This window comes from Dendronephthya gigantea, unplaced genomic scaffold (assembly GCF_004324835.1).
Source record: "Dendronephthya gigantea isolate DGI-Jeju-01 unplaced genomic scaffold, DenGig_1.0 000354F, whole genome shotgun sequence".
NCBI lineage: Eukaryota > Metazoa > Cnidaria > Anthozoa > Malacalcyonacea > Nephtheidae > Dendronephthya > Dendronephthya gigantea.
This window is the reverse complement of record NW_021163364.1, coordinates 81,240-102,475: the sequence shown is the minus strand read 5'-3', so window position 1 is coordinate 102,475 and position 21,236 is coordinate 81,240. Positions and strand designations below refer to the sequence as shown.

The following is a 21,236-nucleotide window of genomic DNA, read 5'->3' as shown; positions in this document are numbered from 1 at the left end:
TGTTAATCTACGTTAGAGAAAACACCAAATCTCGAGAGATTTTATTATTTTAATTCGGTACAAAACTATTTCTTCTACAATCATTTTCTATTTTCTCTTTCAATCATGAATTCACAAAGCAATGATTCTCGTCATTACGACGCACATTTCCCAAGAAAAACAAATGAAAAGAGGAAACTTTGTGTCGTAATGCGGCATTTACATTGTTTTTAGTGAAAGCAAACGTCTTATGATGTACGTGAAGCTTTAGTATTATTGTAAGTTCGTTTAACGAAAGATTTTACCCAAGCAGTTTATGCTACAATTAGCATAGGAATATTTCATAGTAGAAAACTAATAATTTACGTTCTTCTGAATTCTGAAAAACACACTTAAAAACTTGGTTTTATGTCTCGGTCTTGTTTTTAAGAGTACTTATTTTCCTGGTTATGGAAAAACTTTGAGTTACCTACCTAACCAGACAAAGCACATTTGCTTGGATAAATTCGTTGAATGAATCAAAATAATTTACGATTATCTTAACTGAATCATTATGCGTTATGTACAAGACCTATCAGGGAATTTCTATTTACAAAAATATCAAAATATTCATATGTACATATTTTTTTGTCGTGTAACAAACAAGATGGTGCTACAGTGATCGTTTGCCCAGGATATTAAATTGAAATCCTGACCTTAGCTTTGTTAAAGCTCTTGACCAAACTTAATTCCAAACAGTTCTAGGAATTTTTATCGTAATCTAGGAATCTTAACAGAATCCAATCAAGAGAACTTGTTCAATAATAGCTAAAGGCAGACAATAATGATCAGACTGTAGCATCAGAGTTTATAGACACAATGCATATATATACTTATCGTGCCAAATTATTTAGCTTTGCTAAATTTCCAGGAAATATCACGTGGGTGGATAATCTTGGATAAATGTGTGTGAGAGCAGATCTACAGCTCTGGGTCTTGAATTAGGATCCCTAGAAATGAAATAATCTTTCATGGAATAATCGTTTAAGTATGATGTACAAGTACGTATTTATACGGCGCTAACTACGGCGATTTTGAAACACAACATAGCCATGGCACGCATCTACGAAATGGTTGACAGGAAAAGACTGGGACTACATAGTTTTCATACAAAATTACTTTTGAAATATTACAGTTTCAACCTCATGCCAAAAATAAAATTCTTATGTACCTAAACATAATCACAAAATTTCGACTAGTTTTATAAAGAATAATAACAAAAGATATAATCGATTAGATACTGCAGAATGCATTTCTATTTCGACAACCCGCCCCTGAGCGCTAGATCACCTGGAATCTGAAAAACTTACTTTATAAGGGTCCTTCTAATAAAGTCTCGAGCACCGCTCGACGTTTCTTCCATTAAGTCTGGTTCTGTTTCCTGAGTGGCGATCTTGAAAAGTGCTGCCATTGGTTCGAACTCAGCCCATGGTGGTTTTCCAGTCAACATTTCCACCACAGTGCACCCTATACTCCTAGAGATATAGTATTTTGATGTTTAGTTCTTGTTTGTTTCATAAGGAAAAAGAAATGACCAGTAGTTATCTAACTGAAAAAATAATTGTGACTCTTCTATATACAAGATTGCAATATTTGTGTTGCTCCATTGAGGAAAATTCTAACCAATTTGTCCTTAACTGATTATTCACTGTGTGACCCATCTATATTACTTACCATACATCCGCCTTTCTGCCATAACCTGCTCCATTGATCACTTCTGGCGCCATCCAGTAAGGTGTTCCATGAACAGATTTGAAGCCGGTCATACTGCTTATCGTCTACAAGGTAGAAAAATCGTTGAAACATTGTTATAGACTTCGTGTTTGTGTCTGAACTATACCTGATAAAGATATCTCAAACATGGTTCAGTCCTGGCAGTGTAGGTAGTATTCTACAGTAAAATATCGTGGTTTTCATTCCTTACCTGTAGTCGTTTCGAGGCCCCAAAGTCAGCTAGTTTTACATTTCCATTCGTATCTCTCAAAATATTCGCTCCTGAAACAGAGTTTGCATATACATATGTAGTCCAACGTCAAAACAAAACACTTTGGAAATTATATTCAAACGAAATCTATACTTTGGTCAGGCACACGAATTAGGAAGTCTTATGGTATTTACCTTTAATATCACGATGTATGATCGTGTATGAATGAAGATATGAAACACCTTCCAAGATTTGTCTTGCATACCGACAGGTAAGGCTCTCTGATAGCGGGCCGTGTGTCTTAATATGATCATAGATTGAACCCTAAAATCACAAGGTACCGTCGTGAGTCTTTGTTGATAACTGGGGTTGCATACTATCAACTTCATTATCACCTACAGTCCCCTCTTACCCCCGGCATGTACTCCATAAATATCCATATTCTCGTATCGCTCTGCTGAGTTCCGAAGTAAGAGACTATGGCCTCGTGATGAATGCTCTTCAGCAGCTCGATATCCACTTCAAGAGAATTTATTTCCTAAATGAACAAAATGACAGAAATGATAATTCAAACTTGTTGAGAATATGGCTTCTGGTTGGTCGATTTTTGTAGTCAGTTCAAGTGGATAGTAACCTAGTCAGTAGTGGCTCCGCCTCCCCACAATTCCGCCTCCACAAAAATCTCCACTGCAGGGGGGTGCATGCATTCACTTTGCATGAGGTTGTAAAATGACAGGTTAAACAATGATAAAATAAAAAGCAAAATAAAGCAATCAACCTTTTGTTGCGCTGAGGTTGTTATTCCTGTCTCGATCTGTTTCACAGCCAACTCTCGCCCATTCTCCGTATCATGACACAGAAAAACCTGACCAAACGCACCCGTTCCAAGGAGTTTACCCAACTTCCAATGTTTTGGCACATTTTGATCTAAGTACAGAAGAATGGTTTCGTATATTATCTACATAATCACCTTATTTATGTATACTACAGGAAAATATACAAATAATTTTTCAATATAGTTGTTTAATGATAAAAATCCCAGGCACCATTTAAACCCCAATTTCTCTCTGGTTTTCTTCGCATTCATACCTCGCATTCATACAATGCACTGACGATAACGGGACTACATTTGGATGATGCTTAAAACTATGCTGATATAAAACTAGGGATCCAAGGATAGTGCAAAGTTTTCATGCCCTGTTAATACCTAAGCAACCAGACGTTTGTCCCAACATAAACATTTTGACTGATGCTAGTAAAAATATAACTAGGGTACCCATAGGGTAGGGAGTGCTGCCTGTGAGTAAGCCGTAGTCGTCATGCAATGAAAACATTAAACTTTTAGAAGAACAGAAATCACAACCACCGTAAATTTTTTTATGTTCAAGAAGAGATTGAAAATATAAAATATAGTACAAAGTGCTTAGCCTCAGCTTATTATCATTATTTAAGGAAAATGACAGAAACAATATTGTTCCAGAACAGAAATGTTCTACGAAACCTATCAATAATTTGTTTTTTATGCAACGGAGCCCCCAACAGAACTTAAATTTGTCAATTATGTTTTAAATCGCTCGATATAGTTATTAAAACGTTATGAAAATGTCGTTTCTGTTAAGCGCAATTCTTCCGTGTCAATCATCTTTTGCTGTGACGGATACGACGAATCCAATGAGATACAAAAACACACATGAAATAAACTTTTGATGATCTAGTGAGTGTCTTAACAAGACACAAAAATGAGGCGCAAATACAGCACCAAAACAGAAGAGTCAGCAACTGATGACAGATGACTGACAAAAATGCAAAAATCAATGCATTCAATTACTGGTGCAACTGAGAACAAAGACTCGATTATATAACAAGAGTTGAAGCCTCGCCTTCGGACCAAAATATCAACCTGGAAAATAAAAATGAACAGTTAATAAACGCCGCGCGCTAAACAAACAAAACAGACGCAATTTTTAATGATACATTCAATGATCGCTCAAATAAATGCACTACCCCAGTATTTAAGTCATAATTCGGCATAAAAGGCTAAAAGCCTATAGTGAAGTATATCGTTTAACAATATGAATAAAATATCGAATAAATAGGAACTCGACAGTAAAAAAACTCACCAAAATACCTTATACCTCTAATACTTCGCAGTACTATAATATGTAGCCAAAACGTAGAATTACGTAAATTTCATCTTCTGTCTAAAATATCAACCTATGAAATATAAAAGAACAGTTAGATATGAATAAAACATTGAATAAATATGAACTTAATTACAAAAAACTCACCGAAATAGTTTTCCTTCTTCGAAAAAAATTCGCCAAAGTTTATGCAGCCAACACGTGGAATGGTATAACCTGACACCGAACTCCAACATGCAATGCGTCAAAAATTTTCACCGCAGGTGACAAGAGTATTATGTTTCGTTTATATTGAAAATCTACTGGCGCCCTAATACGCTAATACAATGTTCCAAAGCACGTTTCACCTTTATTCACAATATAAATTAACATACCATACACGTGGTATCACGCACCGCACCGCGCAAGGTGAAAATCGTAGCCCTCCCCAAAATACATGAAAGAATTTCACAAACGTGTAACAATAAGGTCGTCAAATTGCTGTATCACGCACCGCACCGCGCAAGGTAAAAATCGTAGCCCTCCCCAAAATACATGAAAGAATCTCACAAACGTGTAACAATAAGATCGTCAAATTGCTGTTCGCCTGCTAAAATACAAAAGAAATATCCTACATTGTGTTCAGGTGAATGTAAATTATTTCTCTCTCACGCTACATAACATATGCTCGCAGCGTGTCAACTATGGCCGGAACTTAAATTCAGCCACCCCCAAAATGAAATATGTTCCTCCATCCCTGCCACTGGTACCGTCATGCAATGCGCCAAAGACAAATTTTGATTTGCGCCCCCATTTCTAAATTAGGATCTGCTGCCTTGCTCGCTCGCTTCAGGCTCGCTCGCTGCGGCAGCAATGAACTAGGTTAAACATTAATCAAAAGGAAATTACTCAAAGTACTCAAATTACGTTAGCCGCGGATACTGTCACTATTAAATTATAGCTAATTTTAGTTGCCCATGTAAACCGGCCTAACCGGGCGCGATTTTCTCAGTGTAGTCTCTTTTCTTCGTCAAACAACTGTGACTACATTCACTACATTTATATGATGGCAACAATTTATCCGTCACTTCATAAGAATAGCCAAAATAGTTGCGTTGTAAACAATGTAAATAAACCGCGGTGCATATTATGTCTATGATGTGGATACTTCGACGCGTAAATCGATACAAAACAATATACTTATAATCAATACTGTATACCGCCAAAATGATTTGATTACTGCACGAATGTCCAATTACTGCACAATTTTGTATAGCATCATTTATGTACTGTATGCAGAATATCAGGTATCGACTTGCTATCGACATAATATACATTCGTGTAAGAGTCTATCAATACATAAACAACACAACGTCGTTTCTTCCTAACCTCCCAGCTCTATTTATGGAATAAACCTTCCAAATTATATTTGTGTTGAATTGAATGCTCGTAATTCATAACAAAAGTTGATAAAGTGCGTACATTCTCAAAGAATTGTTCGATTTTTACGCCCGGAATGTTTTGAAGCAATGCTCGTCGCTCCTCGTTTCTTTACATCGTGAATCATGTTCAAGTCTCGACTGCACATGCGCAGTTGCGACGTCTAAGAAAGAATCGGATGTTCCGGGGGGTAATACAGCGCAAATCCATTTAAAACAAAACCCAAACCGCGGAAAAGCAATGCTTCAAAATTTACAGTAACCGCCAAAATTCCTCAATATTTTGGTGAACTTTGCAAAAGGGATATACTGCATTAATAAATAAAGCAAGTCAAACTGATTTAAAAACCTTAAATTACAGATCATATACAAAAAGTTACTATACGCATAAATCAACCTACCCCCCGTATGACTGACTGACGACTGACGGACGCACTGAGGGAAAACTGACTGTTTGACTTACTGACTCGTCTGAATTTTCGCCACTCATCACAATACTGCAAAGTTTCTCAAACTTTGCACTAAAAACGCTAAGAATCACCCCAATGCTTTTATATCATACACACACATTATTGATATATAAATAAATATATATACATAATGCACATTTACGGTTCTCAAAGCGGTCGATCTCATCCAAATTTAAGGTACTTACATTGAGCGCCAGGTCTATCTTCAATATCTGGTACGAGACCACTGCTGCTGCTACTTGCACTGGTGATACCAGACGCCATAGCGCCAGAGGAAAATGGAAGAGGCTTTCGAATACGAGGGAATGTTTGATAACCTAAACAAAAGACAGTAGATCAGCAAGAGTAGTTGACGATTAGTGTTTGAGTCCCGGCTAGTCACGGGGACGTTATATATATGCCTTTTGCAGTCCGGAAGTGACGTTTGTCCTTCCGTTTATGGGGAATGAATGACATCATTTTTGACAACCAATGGGTACTTACAGGTATGAAGGCACTGGAAATTGAACGATTAATAAACGTCAGTAACATACCGTCCGCAAAACCTGATTTGGACCAAGCAATCGTGTGATGTCTTCTTGGAAAAGTTCCAGCCTTGCTATCGTTTGAACCCAACGAATCTGTATCAGAAATGACAAAAAAATTTCAATTACGACTTCTAATTACTGGACATTAAATATGGTATAACAACTGCCTAAACTGTATAACACTTCTCGACGGGAGAATTCATGTTTTATATGGGGGCAAAACACGTGATAAAAATGGGCCAATAGAAAACAAAAAATCAAAACAAATTGGAATACTGATAGTGCAAAGACTCAGGTGTATATATCAAATGAACATTGTGATGATGCTACTCTGAGTCACCAACCGGGCAAGCTGAAAAATCAGCTTCACCACAGTGGGAATCGAACCCGCGACCTTTGGTTTGCTAGTCCAATGCTTTGCAATGGAATACATTACGTTGCCAAAGAGACTCCTGATCATTTGTTGTGGTAAAATTGTTAAAGTAAATATACCTGTGAGGAAATCTATCTCATCGGAGAAGCTCGCAAACGGTTGATCGTATCCCTGTCGCGATCTTTTGAATGGTTTGCAGACGTCTCCATAACTAGAAGGAGATTAGTAACGTGAACATTTGTTGTACCGGAAATATGGAAAGATGTTCAACACGATAGTACATGCAGTGATGCATTAACGCAGGATATCACTAATAATTTCACCAATAAAATAAAATTCTGAATAGGCAAGACATCTTAAGAATGAAATATATTACTCAAAACAGTTGAAATCTATTTTTAATCATTCCATTTTCAAGATGTTCCATTCGGAATTTGCTGTTTACCAAACTGTTGCATGAATCTGACTAAATATAAAGAATTACGATTGTAATCCTCATTCCTCACCTTCCAAATGATTGCAAGGAAGAATTGGACTCGTTTAACGAGCCTCCTAAACTTGGACTGGATAAAATGTGACCCTGGAAAGATGAAACGACACATAATAAAAAGATCTGTCTATCTAGTGTTTGACTAGTGACTGGATGACATTATTCTACTGTAGTTATATCAGCAACAAGATAAACACGAGTGTTGCCAATTATACCTGATTCAATCCTTCCGTTAGTGGATCAAATATTCGACCATCCTACAAAAAAAATCGCCACGTTTATTATTTGGAACTATAAAAGCATTATTTTGAATTTTGATGGAAAACGGTTCGCTATTTCCACTGTTCGGGTTATGTTTTGTTTCCGTATGAATGTAAGCTGGCTTTGTTGAGTAAGAGAAATATCTTAACCTAGTTTTAGCCGGCGCGTGACAGGAATATAGAAATAGACGACGGTTAATTCAGCATATATATAAAAGGTTAATTAATTGCCATTAATAATGGAGTTCCGGTGCCCTACTGATCAGGGTAAACAACAACGTCCTGACGATTAAATCTTTACTGTACCTGTACACCAACGCCGTCTCTTTCAGGAACGAATTCACCTTCACTCTAAAAACATTGAATATAAACATTGAATATTAAACAATTATTGAATGAGGTTGAGCAGGATATGAGGAATTATTAAGGCCGAGGTTTGTGTTATCTGCCGAAGCCGAAGGCTGAGGCGGATAACACAAACCGAGGCCTTGATAATTCCTCATATCCTGCGAGAACCGAATTCAATAATTGTTTTATTATTTATTTGCAAAAATTTACCTTTCCTTTGATTTAGGCATTCGTATTTTCCCGCTTTTAGGTTTTGGCACAAGCCGCATAAATTAGCGTGACGTCATACCGTGCAATAATTTTTTTCATATCTGACGAAGTGACGTCAAACGTGCAATAATTTTTTTCATATCCGACGAAGTGACGTCACTGTCCAAATTTGGGCAGCTGCCGAGCGGATATGACGATTTCGCCAACAGCTGCTGGCCAATCAAAACTCTTGACTCATTTTCAATAAATAATAATCAAACTTGCTACTCAAGAATGCGACTGAATTGATTCAGAAATGTCTTTCAATTCATCTTTTGAGCAGAACATGATACACCTATCTTTTACCCAGTGTATTTATTTTCAATATTGGACCCAAATTTAACCCATTTAACCATTAAATGTACATAATAGCATACACCTAAAGATGAAAAACGCTGTCAAAAATCGTCCGTATAGCGAAGAGAGGGCCTTACAGTTATTGTTCTGCTCATATTGTTCATGGTTTTTCGTTCATTTTCAACAATATTGTTTAGTATTTTCAACATTAAATCCATGTTTCCATTTACAATGCCTACCATTCACTATACTAACCTTGGTGAAAACAAAAGGGTGGTTCTCTCTGAAATCTGGATCAGGCACAAAACCAGGGGGTGGCGAATGCCTGACCTTGGAGCCTAATGAGATGCTTGAGGAATGTCTGTGATGACCAAAATTTGATGATATCAGAATGGGGGTATTAAGGGGATCGTGAGCTACATACGAGGAGGGAGGTAGGGTGTCAGAGTTGGACCTACATAAATAGAAATACAATAGCATAGTATATATTCCACAGTATTTGGACAGAAGTAATTCACTTGTGGAGTTGTGGATCAAAATATATAGTTTAAATCTTACCTTGGCAATCTTCGCTATATTGAAAAAGGAAAACACACATCAGATTACAAGCAATAAGTAAAATTAATGTTACTGCAAAACCATATACTTTAGAACAAACTCTATAAGATGAGCAAACAATACGAGCATATGTTTTATGCCAAATTTACTTAGTGTTGTAAAATAGATTAACTGTGGCTGCTCTCAAAAATTTAATTCCCAACTTACTCTGGAATTCCTCTCTCCCCAAAAACCATTGTTATTACTATGACTGTATTTGAACGATTTGTTGTTCTTCACCAGGCTCAAATTCCCTCCCGCCTCATTAGAAAGATATATCCGCAGACTGGTTAGCTGTGGACTGAAGTCCAGCAAGGCAACAGCATTGTCCAAATCCATTTGTTTCTTTATAGGTATTGTGATGTCATTGTTGATATAACTCATGGTCAGGTCATGTCCGTAGGCATTTCTTATCCTCCTCTTGATATCGTCCAAGAGAACCGGACGAGACACAGGGATAATTCTGAAAAATATTGGACAACTCAAACAATGCAATTTTTTGAAGGTTAATGCAAATATTCAAACTCAGCAATGGACAATTACCATACCTTTTCTCACCCTTGTACTCAAATTTTACCCTAATATCATTCTAAAAAAATATAGGTTGATAAGAATCACCAATACTGCATCAATCAACTTTCAGTGATTCAGACAAAAATATATGTAATATAATGGATTCATGTGTCTTTGGTAAATTTGTTAAACTTCTCTCTAAAAAAGCCTCATAAAGTTTGTAGGGAAGAACGTATCAAGACTGCCACCTGCAGTCTATTCTCCTGATGTTATTATGGATATTTAAATTATTAACAAAGTTTGCATTATATGTATTAAAGAATTCAGTTCCACCTGCTAAAATTTACACAATATTTAAATGGTACAACCAAGGCCAAATATGTAGCTGCATGGCTGCTTCTTAGCATAAATTTTAAAGACAAATGGGCTCATCAATAGCTCAAAATACACAAGACAATCTCATTACAAAACAGCTCCTTTTTACAAACCTGAGATGGATGTATTTTCTCATGGGCACCCACATTAATGGGTGACAAGACCATATGCTGAGTAAAAACTCCTGAGTAACCTTCATCAATAAAACAATTATCTAAAATAAAAAACAACACAAATTTTAGTTGATGTGTAGAGGTAGATGAAGAACATTTCTGGTCTTATTAATAAATTTCAGTATTAGTTTCATTAATGCTTGACTGATGGCAGAAATTTTTAAAAACAACTGTCAGGACCTGATAAAGTTTTTGGAAAAATTTTACAGTGCAAAACTGAAGTTCTTCATCAAGATTATAAAACCAGCTATCACTTGTACAACTTAGCCTACATTCGGCAACCTCTGTTAGAAAGCCCCAAAACTGTAAAGTTGGAGAAATACCTATTACAGCAGTCAAACAAATCTTGGCCTCAGGCATTCAATAACTCACTATATAATTGTTTTGGTGGCAATTACAGACTAATTATAAATTGGTTAAGATAAAGGGTGCATTTTGAAATATCATTGCCACTGGTACTTGTGTCTTACAACACACAGAGCATCCAATCATCCTGTTAATTGTAACATGTTTAAACATATACTTTCTAATTAAATGTACCAGATAAGGTACACAAATTGACTGGATGTTTCAATTTCATCAAAACGGATCAATGCATATTTTTTGAACAGTTATAAGTAAACGGTTATAAAGAATTTTGTAAAACCATTCCCTACAATAGCTTTTGTAAGTCGGTGACGCAGTAAAACGTATTGAAATGAACAACACAGAAAAATCTATTCTAAATTGTTGTGATAGAACCGTGTCAACAAGCTGTCATAATTTTCGAAACAATAGCGCAAAATGTGTATTACATACATCGATAATACAAAACATTGGCAAGTACTTTGTAACTCGAAAGGGTTTTTCCAAACAAGCACCCATATGCTTAGAAAGTACCAGCAAAATAAACGTGTAATCGAATATGCATACGAATAAGAAACGATCCTGCACAATATAGATAAAATCAGTTCTTGCTTTTGTAGACGACTATGGATGACATTTTATAATTCCTGTATCTTGTCGTGTGGAGTTCGTAAGCGGGTCTGTTTATTTTAAGTCAACTTAAAATAGCTTTCTAGTTTCACAAACAATAAAGAGAAGCTAAACGGAGTGAGTGAGTAATCCCTCTGCTATTGTTTTCACAAACTTTGGTATGCGCTCATTGCGCTGGTCGAAAGAACATGCACACTATGCGGGGACCGGATTTTAAACATACAAAAAGAGTTCACCCACATGGAAGACGAAATAAAGAATGACTCACCCATTGTAGCAAATTAATTAATAATACTGAACATTCCGAATGCTGTAGCAATTGTCGAACACTTTCCAATGTTTGTATTGAAGTCGACGATTGTACAGAAAATGATAGTTCTTCGTCTTTGAAAGCTCTTTGTCGTTGAACAGTTGGCGAAATATAAAGCTTCCCTGCTAGAGCACACAGGCGCTTTAAACAAGCAATTTCACATTTTAGATTTGTTCCAAAACACAGAATATTGCAGCCATACTTCGACAGTAACCAAGCGCTGTTTACTTTTACATAAAATCGTCTGGGTTAAATTGCTACACGAAAGTAAATTCGATATCCTCAATGTTCACGGAATATGACACGATTTCAGATGGTTGTCATTCACGGCAACAGGAAGCTGTTGTTCTGGCGAAATTCTTCTTTACACAGCGGTTGAAACTCAGAGAGAAACCGTTCGTCTGAAACCAAGTATTCTAGCAATATATGAAACAAACTCTTCTGATCAAAAGGCTGCTGCGTTTTACATTTCAATGCTCGATCTAACAGCAGGATATGACCATATATGGTATGTAGAGGCAACATGTATTTCCAGTACACGCCCCCCTGATAAATGATTCACATTTGACCTCTGGCAATATACCGGTCCCTGGAGCGCGACACGCTTGATGAGACGACCTTAGCCAGATACTTGATCATCAAAATCTCAATATTTTATAACTATATATAACAACTTTATTAAAATATTTTTAAAACATGGATTGTTTTACAATGATCTGTGTAACTTTCTTTCAAAAAGTATCTGATCTTCAAGACTTCAACCATGTGAAATTTACCAAAACTATATCATAGTATATTACAGTAATATAGCTCAAATTATTTAATTACAGTAAATAAAAGCTTAAAATACTCATAGACATTCATCTGACCACACAAGGTTATGTGTTAGCCTGCATTACAGGTGGTATTCATGTTTGGTACAGAAGCTAGCTACTTTGCATCCAGTATTCTCTCTACCATCTGTAATGCAGGCCAAGACACAATCCAGACACACTTTATGGATCTGCCACTTTTAGAGGATTTCTATATTTACATCCTCGTTACATAGCATCTTAAAGTTTAGATCGTTACCAAAACTATAACCTTAGTTCTAACCACAACCTTATCCATGTGACCTAGCTAATGCAGCTCATTCCAGCAGCATAGCCAAGAGGGGGAGAGGGAAAATCTGGATCCCCACATTTCACTCAGACCAATTCTGTAAGTGCTGACTGTTGGACCCAGGACCCTCAATTATTTGAGTCTGCTTTATGCCCCTGGCTTGCACACTTGTATACAAAACATTGTAGAAATTAAATTTTTAGATGCAAATTCTTTCCCTTTCATCAGTAACTGAATTCTTTTGCATATCTTTAGAACTCCTACATTTCACATAACAAAGAAAAAATTAAGGAAACCAAAACAACAAAAAAGTCACATCTTTCTATACTAACTCCCTCCCCTTTGCAGTTTGCCCCATGCATCAACCATGGCTAGATGACCAAAAATGCTTAAATAATCTAACAATATCTATTTATATAAGGATTCATTACCTTTTAGAATAAACAAGCCAGATTATGATAACAATAAGGAATAATATAAACAATCCCAACACAGCATAGATAACATTATGACGGTTATCTGAGAACCATCCTTTCACACCAGTCTGGCGAAGTGATGACACAGCTAAATGTAATATATTATATGACAACAGTTATCTAACAGTAACACCAATGTGAAATTACAGTGTACTCTTTCCTTCCAATTAATTTGCATTATCATTGCTGTTTTTGACACTTTTGAATATTAAAAACACATACTATCATTGTTACACTTGGGTGATTTGGTGGAGGTTATATTGTTCCCTTGTCCTTCTGGTTTATTCCTTGGGCACTCAGGCATCACAAACTCGCATGGTTCTACAGAATAAAAACATACAATAGTTCAGTTTAATATTATCTGCAAAATGACAAAAAATACGTATACACATCCACAACTCACGTAATCTTACCAGTGTTATTGCAAACATGTATATGTAGTTTCATATGGTGAGTTTTACAATGGCCACCTTCTGTATTGTTTAAACTTTCCATTGACCCACTTGCAGTGGCTAAATAGAAACAAGAAATGTGTGATTGTTTAGCTAATGCAAATCCAGAGAACTGGCCACAAAGAAAGTCATTTTAGCTAATCTTTATACTTACATATGAAGTAGTAATTCTGTCCCTCTTCATAACATTGTTTTTCTGGATCAGCCTGATTTTTCGCAATTGTCTCCAAGGAATATTTTACTTCTTTGCTCATTGGGTCTTCATCACAAATTAAAAGTTTTTTGACCTTCGCTCCTTTCTTTATAGTGCAAGTGTCATAACTATCCTTATCCACTAGCAACACATTCTCATGCATCATTCTTCTGTCTGGCATCATATTGCTCACATCTCCCCAGATAGAAATATGAGGGCACATGAATATAATGTTGCTCATGTATTTAACATTTATTGAATAACCTTTTGCAGGAAATTTGTTTAGCTTGAACCTGAAAAAACAATAAGAAAAGTAAATACTTAGATGGCTGTGGTGTTGGTTTCCAAACTTAATATACCCTAGGTTTCAAGATAAACTGACTTTATTCCACAGTTACAGGATTGTAAAACAATTCATGATTACAGAATTAAGCTGGTGGGTGTACAGTTTAGAACAATGCACGACTGGAAAAAATGATAATTTGTAACATTGTACATATTATCTGTTCTTCAAAGGACTGAGCTTGATTTACTAAAAAACTTCCAACTACATGCATTAATTCTAGCAAAATGTACATCAACCCATCTATCATATTCGTAATTGTTTGATTTCACTATCAGAGTGAAATATATTTGGCAGTAGTATCCAATGGTTGGCTTGCTTTTGTCTATTGTTAACATACTAACTGGCAAAGATCCCATATTATATTCCTATTTTGATATTTTACTGTATCTGATGCCAGATAATCTTGTCAGTAAAACAGTAATGTCAGTTAAACTGTTTAAATAGTCAATTTAAATGATGCTCTATTACTGTATGTGGCTAACCAAATGATATGCATAATGCAAGAATTAAAACCACATGTCCTCTTGTGCAGTCATGTCCTATTTTAAGACAGAATAATAGTGTTTGATCACCTGCACTTTGAACTAATCATGTTTCACTTTTAATAATAAATATTTCATACAAAGATATTCAAGACTATCCCAAAGCTGTATAGTGCATTACAAAGTAGTTAATTCTTAGATTAAGAAATAGTTTACGTACTTTAAGATACATATAATTTAATAGCCTGAACTGGAATATGGCTTATTTTACACGGAACTAAGTAAGGCTTGACTAAAGTGGATACTTACTGCCACGAGTTTTCATACAATTTATTCAATTAATTGACAAAAATATATCCATATTTTTCAAATTTAAATACCAAAGTGCACGATTTCCTCTCTATTCATGCATTTGCCTTGTTCAGTACAGTTTCTTAATTTCAAGTTTCTAGTTTCTAAAATTTGATGACACTTGAACCAGATATTGTACTACCTTTTATAGCGAAACTTGGCTTGATAAAATGGTGGTCTGTTTTTAAAATGATTTCTGTCTTAAATAAAACCATAAGAGTAGTACATCTCAAGTTTGTATAAACCTTTAAGTGTACTGAACTTAGAGGAGAGTTCTATCTTAACAACTCCAAGTTCGTTTATCACAAATATCGGACTTTCCACTTCAGAATCTTAAAGTGAAACGTAGTTGTCTAGTTGATGTAAAAGCTATTTCATGTCTTTAATACACACAGTAATATAATATGGGAAAAATTAGTATGAGAAAAAACAGGAAATATACGTGCTTACTGTAAGTGAAACAACTGTGAGTGAACTCAATGTGTATAATATTATAAAACAATATTGAAATACTAGAGTATCAGTGATTTACCGTAGTAACAACTAACAACAGTAGATATTGCCTGATGGCGTCTCTTAAACATTGCCATTATGATAACATTTACGGCAACTTACTTGCAGTTCGTTGGAGTCCAAAAGATTGTCGGATAGTGTGTGTGATGTGATTCTTTAGCAAGGAATATAAGCGCCAAAACGCCATAAAATAATATACGATCCATCGCTTCTTAAACCGTCTAAAGACGATTGTTTACAAGCGATGAAATACGACGCGTCTTGACACCACCTGTGTTGAATATGCGCGAATAAAGGCGGTTTTTCGTAGAATTTACTATGACATGCGCAAATGTTTGCCAAATTCACCCGATTTCGAGAAATTAAATTCCCTTCAAGGTTATACCAAAAAACATCGTTTTAACGTACATTCAACAAAACCGATCCTCGCTACAAGACGAGATTTTTGTCGTAGGATTTTAGTCGACCGATTTTAATTGGCAAATATCAAACTGTTTTGATGTTTTCCGATTGCAGTCTGTCGACTGAAATCGCTTAAAAATGACATCACACACGCAAGGATTTAGACGAAAATCGCGTCGTGTGCGCCTAGCTTAAACCATAGACAATCCTCTTTTAGATTGTCTACGCTTAAACCCAGGATACCACTTTATACTAGATTACTAGTATATATAAGCATACATAATTAAACTTTATGCCGCTCTGACTTGACCGCAAACAAGGGCAGAGTACAAGAAAAGGAAAAACAACAGACGTTTCATCGCTGATAAACTATCAGGGAATCGTCCTATCCAAGATCGACCTCGGCTGTCTGCGGGCAACTCTGAATTGGATTGGATTGAAGTTTTTCAGTGTAAAATTGATTTGGTTTCGTGTGATAAGAAGAATTTATAGCGGCCCGACTAGCCTTCGTACTGGACGGAGTAGCTGAGGCGCGGCCTTGATTATTTTTCAACCACATTCATTCATTTATTCAATGCTTGTTTATGATTGCCAGAATCTCTTCCGTAGTCACCCAAAAGCTGAAGCCTGCCTTTTCCTAAGAATTGGCGATTGCCATTGCAGTAAGACGTACAAGAAGACTGAATATCTTTCTAGAGCAGTGCCACTATAAATGCGAAAACTTTTTAATCATTGAGCCCACCTCACTGAAAAATTGATCTCTCTATACATGTAAGTGAGCAGCAACTTTATCGGGACCAGCACTAAAGCAAGTTTATCATTAAGGTTATATATAAGGTTCTCTAAAGCTAACATTGACAATCGCATGCAACTGATTTAAAAAACAGGTATACCGGCAACAAAATGAATCAGGCCCATCAGTGGGTTGATATATAATGACAGGTTGTAGAACAAAGGCAAAAGAAATTCGCGATTATGTATACATAGATATAAACGTAGTCATATACAGCGAGATATTTCATATGTTCGGTACCGCAGTCAAATAATTTAACAAATAATGAAACTCTTTAAATTGGTAAGTACTGATATTAGTAAGTAGACGAGCTCGTGCATCAATGAGCATGCACGTTAGCGAATGACATTTTGTTTACGAGCGTGACTTTTAATGGCAATAAACTTGTTTCTGATACATGCAATGTAACGTATATACTGTTTGACTGTTTCAAAATATAATTTAAAACAATCACGACGTCTCTATATTTTCGTTTAAACAAGGTATATTGCATGTATTTAGAGGAATTAACTGCTCTGATGCGGTAATAATAGAATAATTTCTCAAGGATTATACAGGGTATAAAAAAAGCAAGACTAAATATTTATAAATAATCGCTTCTTTTTAATAACAAACTAAGATCGTGGGCCCGTTGAGAATTATCAAGGTTGCATTTCTTTATACACCCAGTACAGCTAGCGTACTTTCTATTAATATACGTTTCCCCGCTTTACCTATGTTTTCTTAATTCACTGCCTCACTCAACATTATCCTTTACAAACTTTCTTTTACCACCTCTTCCATGTTCTTTCAATCAACTGATTTCATAGCACTCCAGGTGAACTTTCTTTCATCTCTTCATAGGTGTTTGTGTTTAAACTTGTTCCCTCAGCTTCGCCACTTTTACCTCAGATCTAGCCTAATGACCAGTTTTCCTTCATCTCTCCTTATCAAATATCTATGAAAAATTAACCTTGCTATATACTTTCATCTTCAATGCGATGTCTACAACCTCACATCTTCTTCTTATCCCTTCATGTAGTATTACAGTCTGCATGTAACTAGTTTTTCTTCACCTCCCCTTATCACATGTCTATGACAAATGAACTTCCCTACACACTCATTTTCACTGGAATGTCTACTGGATCACATCTTCTTCTTATCCCTTCATATAGTATTACTGCACGATAACTATAGTTTTTCTTCACCTCCCCTTATCACATGTCTGTGACAAATGAACCTCACTATACTCTCAACTTCACTGAAATGACTCTTAACCGTTGAGATGAATAAAATTGAGGTTTATTCATCTCAATGCTCTTAACCCTTTATCAAATGTTATTGCGTATCCACACCATTTCATATGCGCATGTTCCCTCCACCCAAATCATACTACCACATTTCAATCGCGTGAAATATCAAGCTACGTGTATGTGACTGTAATTTTGTTTTTTAGTTCATGTTTTTGGCTGCTTTGCTATGTACGTACATTTTTATATTCAACTACGAAATGCTAAGTATTATCTTTGTGGTGAGAAAAAGGACTGGTAAGTAATACGGGAAAATAAAATACATCACAACCATTACGCTATTGATGATATTTATTGATTAGAACCATATCAAATTGATCACGTATCTATACACATCAATAAATTATCAATTATAAACGAATTTATACGAGAAAGATTATAATTGTGATTATTTAAGTAAGATTTGTTAATTAAGATGTAATTTAAGTAAGATTGTAATGGTGATTATTTTCATAATTGTAATCGTTGTTGTTTTGTAGGAATCCCTTCCTCATTGAATGTATTTTACAAAAAAACGCTAGAGTCAACTGATGCGAAGCCTTTCATAGTTAAAAAGGATGCAAATGAAGATGTCAATAGAGAAGAGATAAAAGATCAACCAATCCACTCTGATTACCCAACCTATCACACCTTTGAAGCGATGCTACACGATGACACGCATGCGTCAAACAACAGAGCCTTCCCAGCCAACTCCTCGTGCTCATATCAAGGAATTAGAAAGCCCATGACAACGAGTTATTCTAAAACCCTGGTTCCAGAGTGTCGTAGAAGAAAGTCAACTCTTCGTGATTGCGAAGACGTGATCAAATATTTCGGTCCTCACGGAACAATGACCCCAGGGAAGTGTGACACTAAAAAATCCATTAAAATATGTTCCATATCTGGTGGGGAAAATTACAAAAGAGAGCAAGTCCAAGTATCATGCAATGATAGTCACTGCAGAGGAAAAACAATTTTACTTGGACTGTTTAATGAACAGATAGGAAAAGTTGCATGGCGCAGATTGAGTAATACAGATGCTTTAGGTGCGCGACTTCAACACCACATTCTGACCTCAGCCTTTGCGCCTGGGTTTGCATTGTTAAAATGCGGGGAAGGTACCCAGGTCTTAAGTTTCCCAAATATTTTAAAACGGGCCAAACCTTTTCAAAGGCTGAAGAAGAGAAGACCATTCAATATAAACATCGTCCTTGAAGACTCGTTATCTCGCGCGCACTTTTACAGAACTCTGTTAAAAACTGCGTCAACTTTCAGAGATATTGTTTATAATCAAACAATTCCGTCGACCCTGCTGGAGTTTGAAAAAGTTCAAGCCTATGGATCTACCACGTTTAACAACCTCAAGAGACTTTTCACAGGACAGAAATACAACCAAGTTATCAACAACTGCAAATATACTGTCGAGGAATTTAAAGCAAATGGTAGAATGTCTAACTGTACATATGGAGTCGAAGAGATGTTTGCTCGATATAAAAACGCTGGATATAGTACACTGCTTCAAGAGGATCATTGTTGGCGCGACGCGTGGGGTTCGTTCATGGATCCACGCAGATTCTTAGACCCAATTAAGAACAAGATGGAGCGGCTTAGCAGATGGAAGGATTTTGTTCAGCTTGTTCAACTATCGGGTCGTGGAAAGGTGGTTGATGATTATGGTATGTCCATATTAACTTGTGATGCGTATAGAAGGTTAAGAGTGACAAACCCATTCAGTTCGAAAACTGTTCCAAACGTTTGCTTCGCCGGGAGGTATTATGCATCATTCTTCTTGGAGTATGTGAAAAAGTACACAGAGCTCAATGATATGGCCGATCAGCCGTTCATAGCGTATACACATGTGTTGACATCACACGATACTAATGGAAGACGTATAGTCAATGATGACGAAAGTCTGTCAGAGTTATTTCGACACGCAGCACATTTACGAAACACTTTGACGATCTTTGCCTCAGACCATGGCTCAAAAGCGACTGATTTTTCAGCATATTCAACACAAGGAAGAGAAGAGGTCTTCCAACCTTTGTTGTTTATGATCATTCCACACGAAGTCAGCAAGTTGCTTGGTTCAGAAGCAATGAATGCATTGGTGCTCAACCAAAATCGTTTGGTAGGCGTTGAAGATCTGTACAATTCATTGGTCTCGATTATAGAACCTCGCGTGAAAAAACAGACGGAAAACGCAGCCTCGAACCCAGAACATTCCAACCAGGACACTGCAGGTTCTAATCCGGAACATTTAGCTGCGTACGCAGGCCCAATTCCTCAAATTGCGGAAGAAGACGAAGGACTTGATGGTCCTCTTATGAAATCACAACTGCGAGGTTTGTTTAAACCGGTACCCTTAAACCGCATTTGCGAGGAAATGAAAATACTCCCAATTGCATTATGCCTGTGCGATGGTATGGATAAAACCGTACCGAGCAATTCTCCATTGGCTACATGGGCGGCTGAATTTTCTGTGGGAACCTTAAATAACAGAATTCAGGAACAGTACACAAAGACTAAACTAGGAAGAATGGCTACGTCAGAATTCTTTGGTTACGGCGCATGTCAGCGGTACGTAGCCACGGGTGTGACGAATGCAAGGCACGTGGTCGTCGGCATCGACCAAAAACTATTGTTCACTTTACTGGCAAAACCCATCGACCGAGAGACTGCGGAAATTTTTGACATCGAATTGACCTTTCCTATAAAAAAAAACGAACCTGGCCTAACTTTGAGCAACCTGGTCCGTGTGACGCGGTTTAATGAGTACGAAACGTGCTCGGATACGGGCGTTGAACCAAAGCTCTGCGCATGTCATCCAGACAACACAAACAACACGTTGTGGAGGAAGAGATTATTTTCGAAGATGATTTCACAAGCAAAATTCGGTTTGAAACCTCGAACACGTTTCCTTCGAAAACCGTGTCTCCTGGTTGTTTTTTGGGTTAAATTGCAAAATATTGGTGAACGCTGGCCAAGTAAAATTAGGACTTACGAAGCGATCAACCGGTGTTCAAATGTGAAATACAATTTAACAATTTTCTTCAAAGAAGCTCATACCACTCGGATTTCATTAAAATATCCTGCATATGTTACCCTACTGCCTAAGACAGTCACATTCCTTTTCACGACTAAAAACGATCTTAAAAATGACCAAACTATACCAGTATTTAGGTACATGAAGAGTATTTTAACGCACTGATAGGACACACGAATTGAGGTTAATAAGTTTACGGCACCATTGCAAGTATATAATACATAGCAATCATCGCAACTCTAGTTTACACAATGAAAGTAACTATCACCCAGATTATATATACATTAACGAATGTTATATTATTTTTATTCAACGATATTAAATGTCATATTATTTTTTATCATATAATATCATTAAT

At 36.4% G+C, this 21,236-nt stretch overlaps 3 protein-coding genes across 3 annotated transcripts; 1 reads left to right on the top strand and 2 right to left on the bottom strand.

Moving 5' to 3' along the window:
* Positions 1-31: 31 nt before the first annotated feature.
* LOC114542461 (mitogen-activated protein kinase kinase kinase 2-like) lies at positions 32-11,990 on the bottom strand. Its single transcript, XM_028562002.1, has 19 exons — positions 11,417-11,990; positions 10,114-10,214; positions 9,661-9,701; positions 9,281-9,575; positions 9,074-9,087; positions 8,771-8,969; positions 7,928-7,972; positions 7,577-7,618; positions 7,378-7,451; positions 6,991-7,082; positions 6,505-6,591; positions 6,157-6,288; positions 2,721-2,869; positions 2,355-2,480; positions 2,137-2,266; positions 1,943-2,013; positions 1,693-1,796; positions 1,329-1,493; positions 32-968 (listed from the first exon to the last, which is right to left on the bottom strand). The coding sequence occupies exons 1-19, from the start codon at positions 11,418-11,420 to the stop codon at positions 896-898; spliced, it is 1,944 nt and encodes a 647-aa protein (XP_028417803.1). The 5' UTR covers positions 11,421-11,990; the 3' UTR covers positions 32-895.
* Positions 11,991-12,137: 147 nt separating this feature from the next.
* On the bottom strand, positions 12,138-16,319 carry LOC114542462 (ephrin-B2-like). The gene is made up of 6 exons (XM_028562003.1): positions 15,475-16,319; positions 13,642-13,973; positions 13,449-13,547; positions 13,258-13,356; positions 12,991-13,123; positions 12,138-12,819 (listed from the first exon to the last, which is right to left on the bottom strand). The coding sequence occupies exons 1-6, from the start codon at positions 15,576-15,578 to the stop codon at positions 12,759-12,761; spliced, it is 828 nt and encodes a 275-aa protein (XP_028417804.1). The 5' UTR covers positions 15,579-16,319; the 3' UTR covers positions 12,138-12,758.
* Positions 16,320-17,975: 1,656 nt separating this feature from the next.
* On the top strand, positions 17,976-21,211 carry LOC114542460. The gene is made up of 2 exons (XM_028562001.1): positions 17,976-18,093; positions 18,336-21,211. The coding sequence occupies exons 1-2, from the start codon at positions 18,006-18,008 to the stop codon at positions 21,041-21,043; spliced, it is 2,796 nt and encodes a 931-aa protein (XP_028417802.1). The 5' UTR covers positions 17,976-18,005; the 3' UTR covers positions 21,044-21,211.
* The last annotated feature ends 25 nt before the right edge of the window (positions 21,212-21,236 follow it).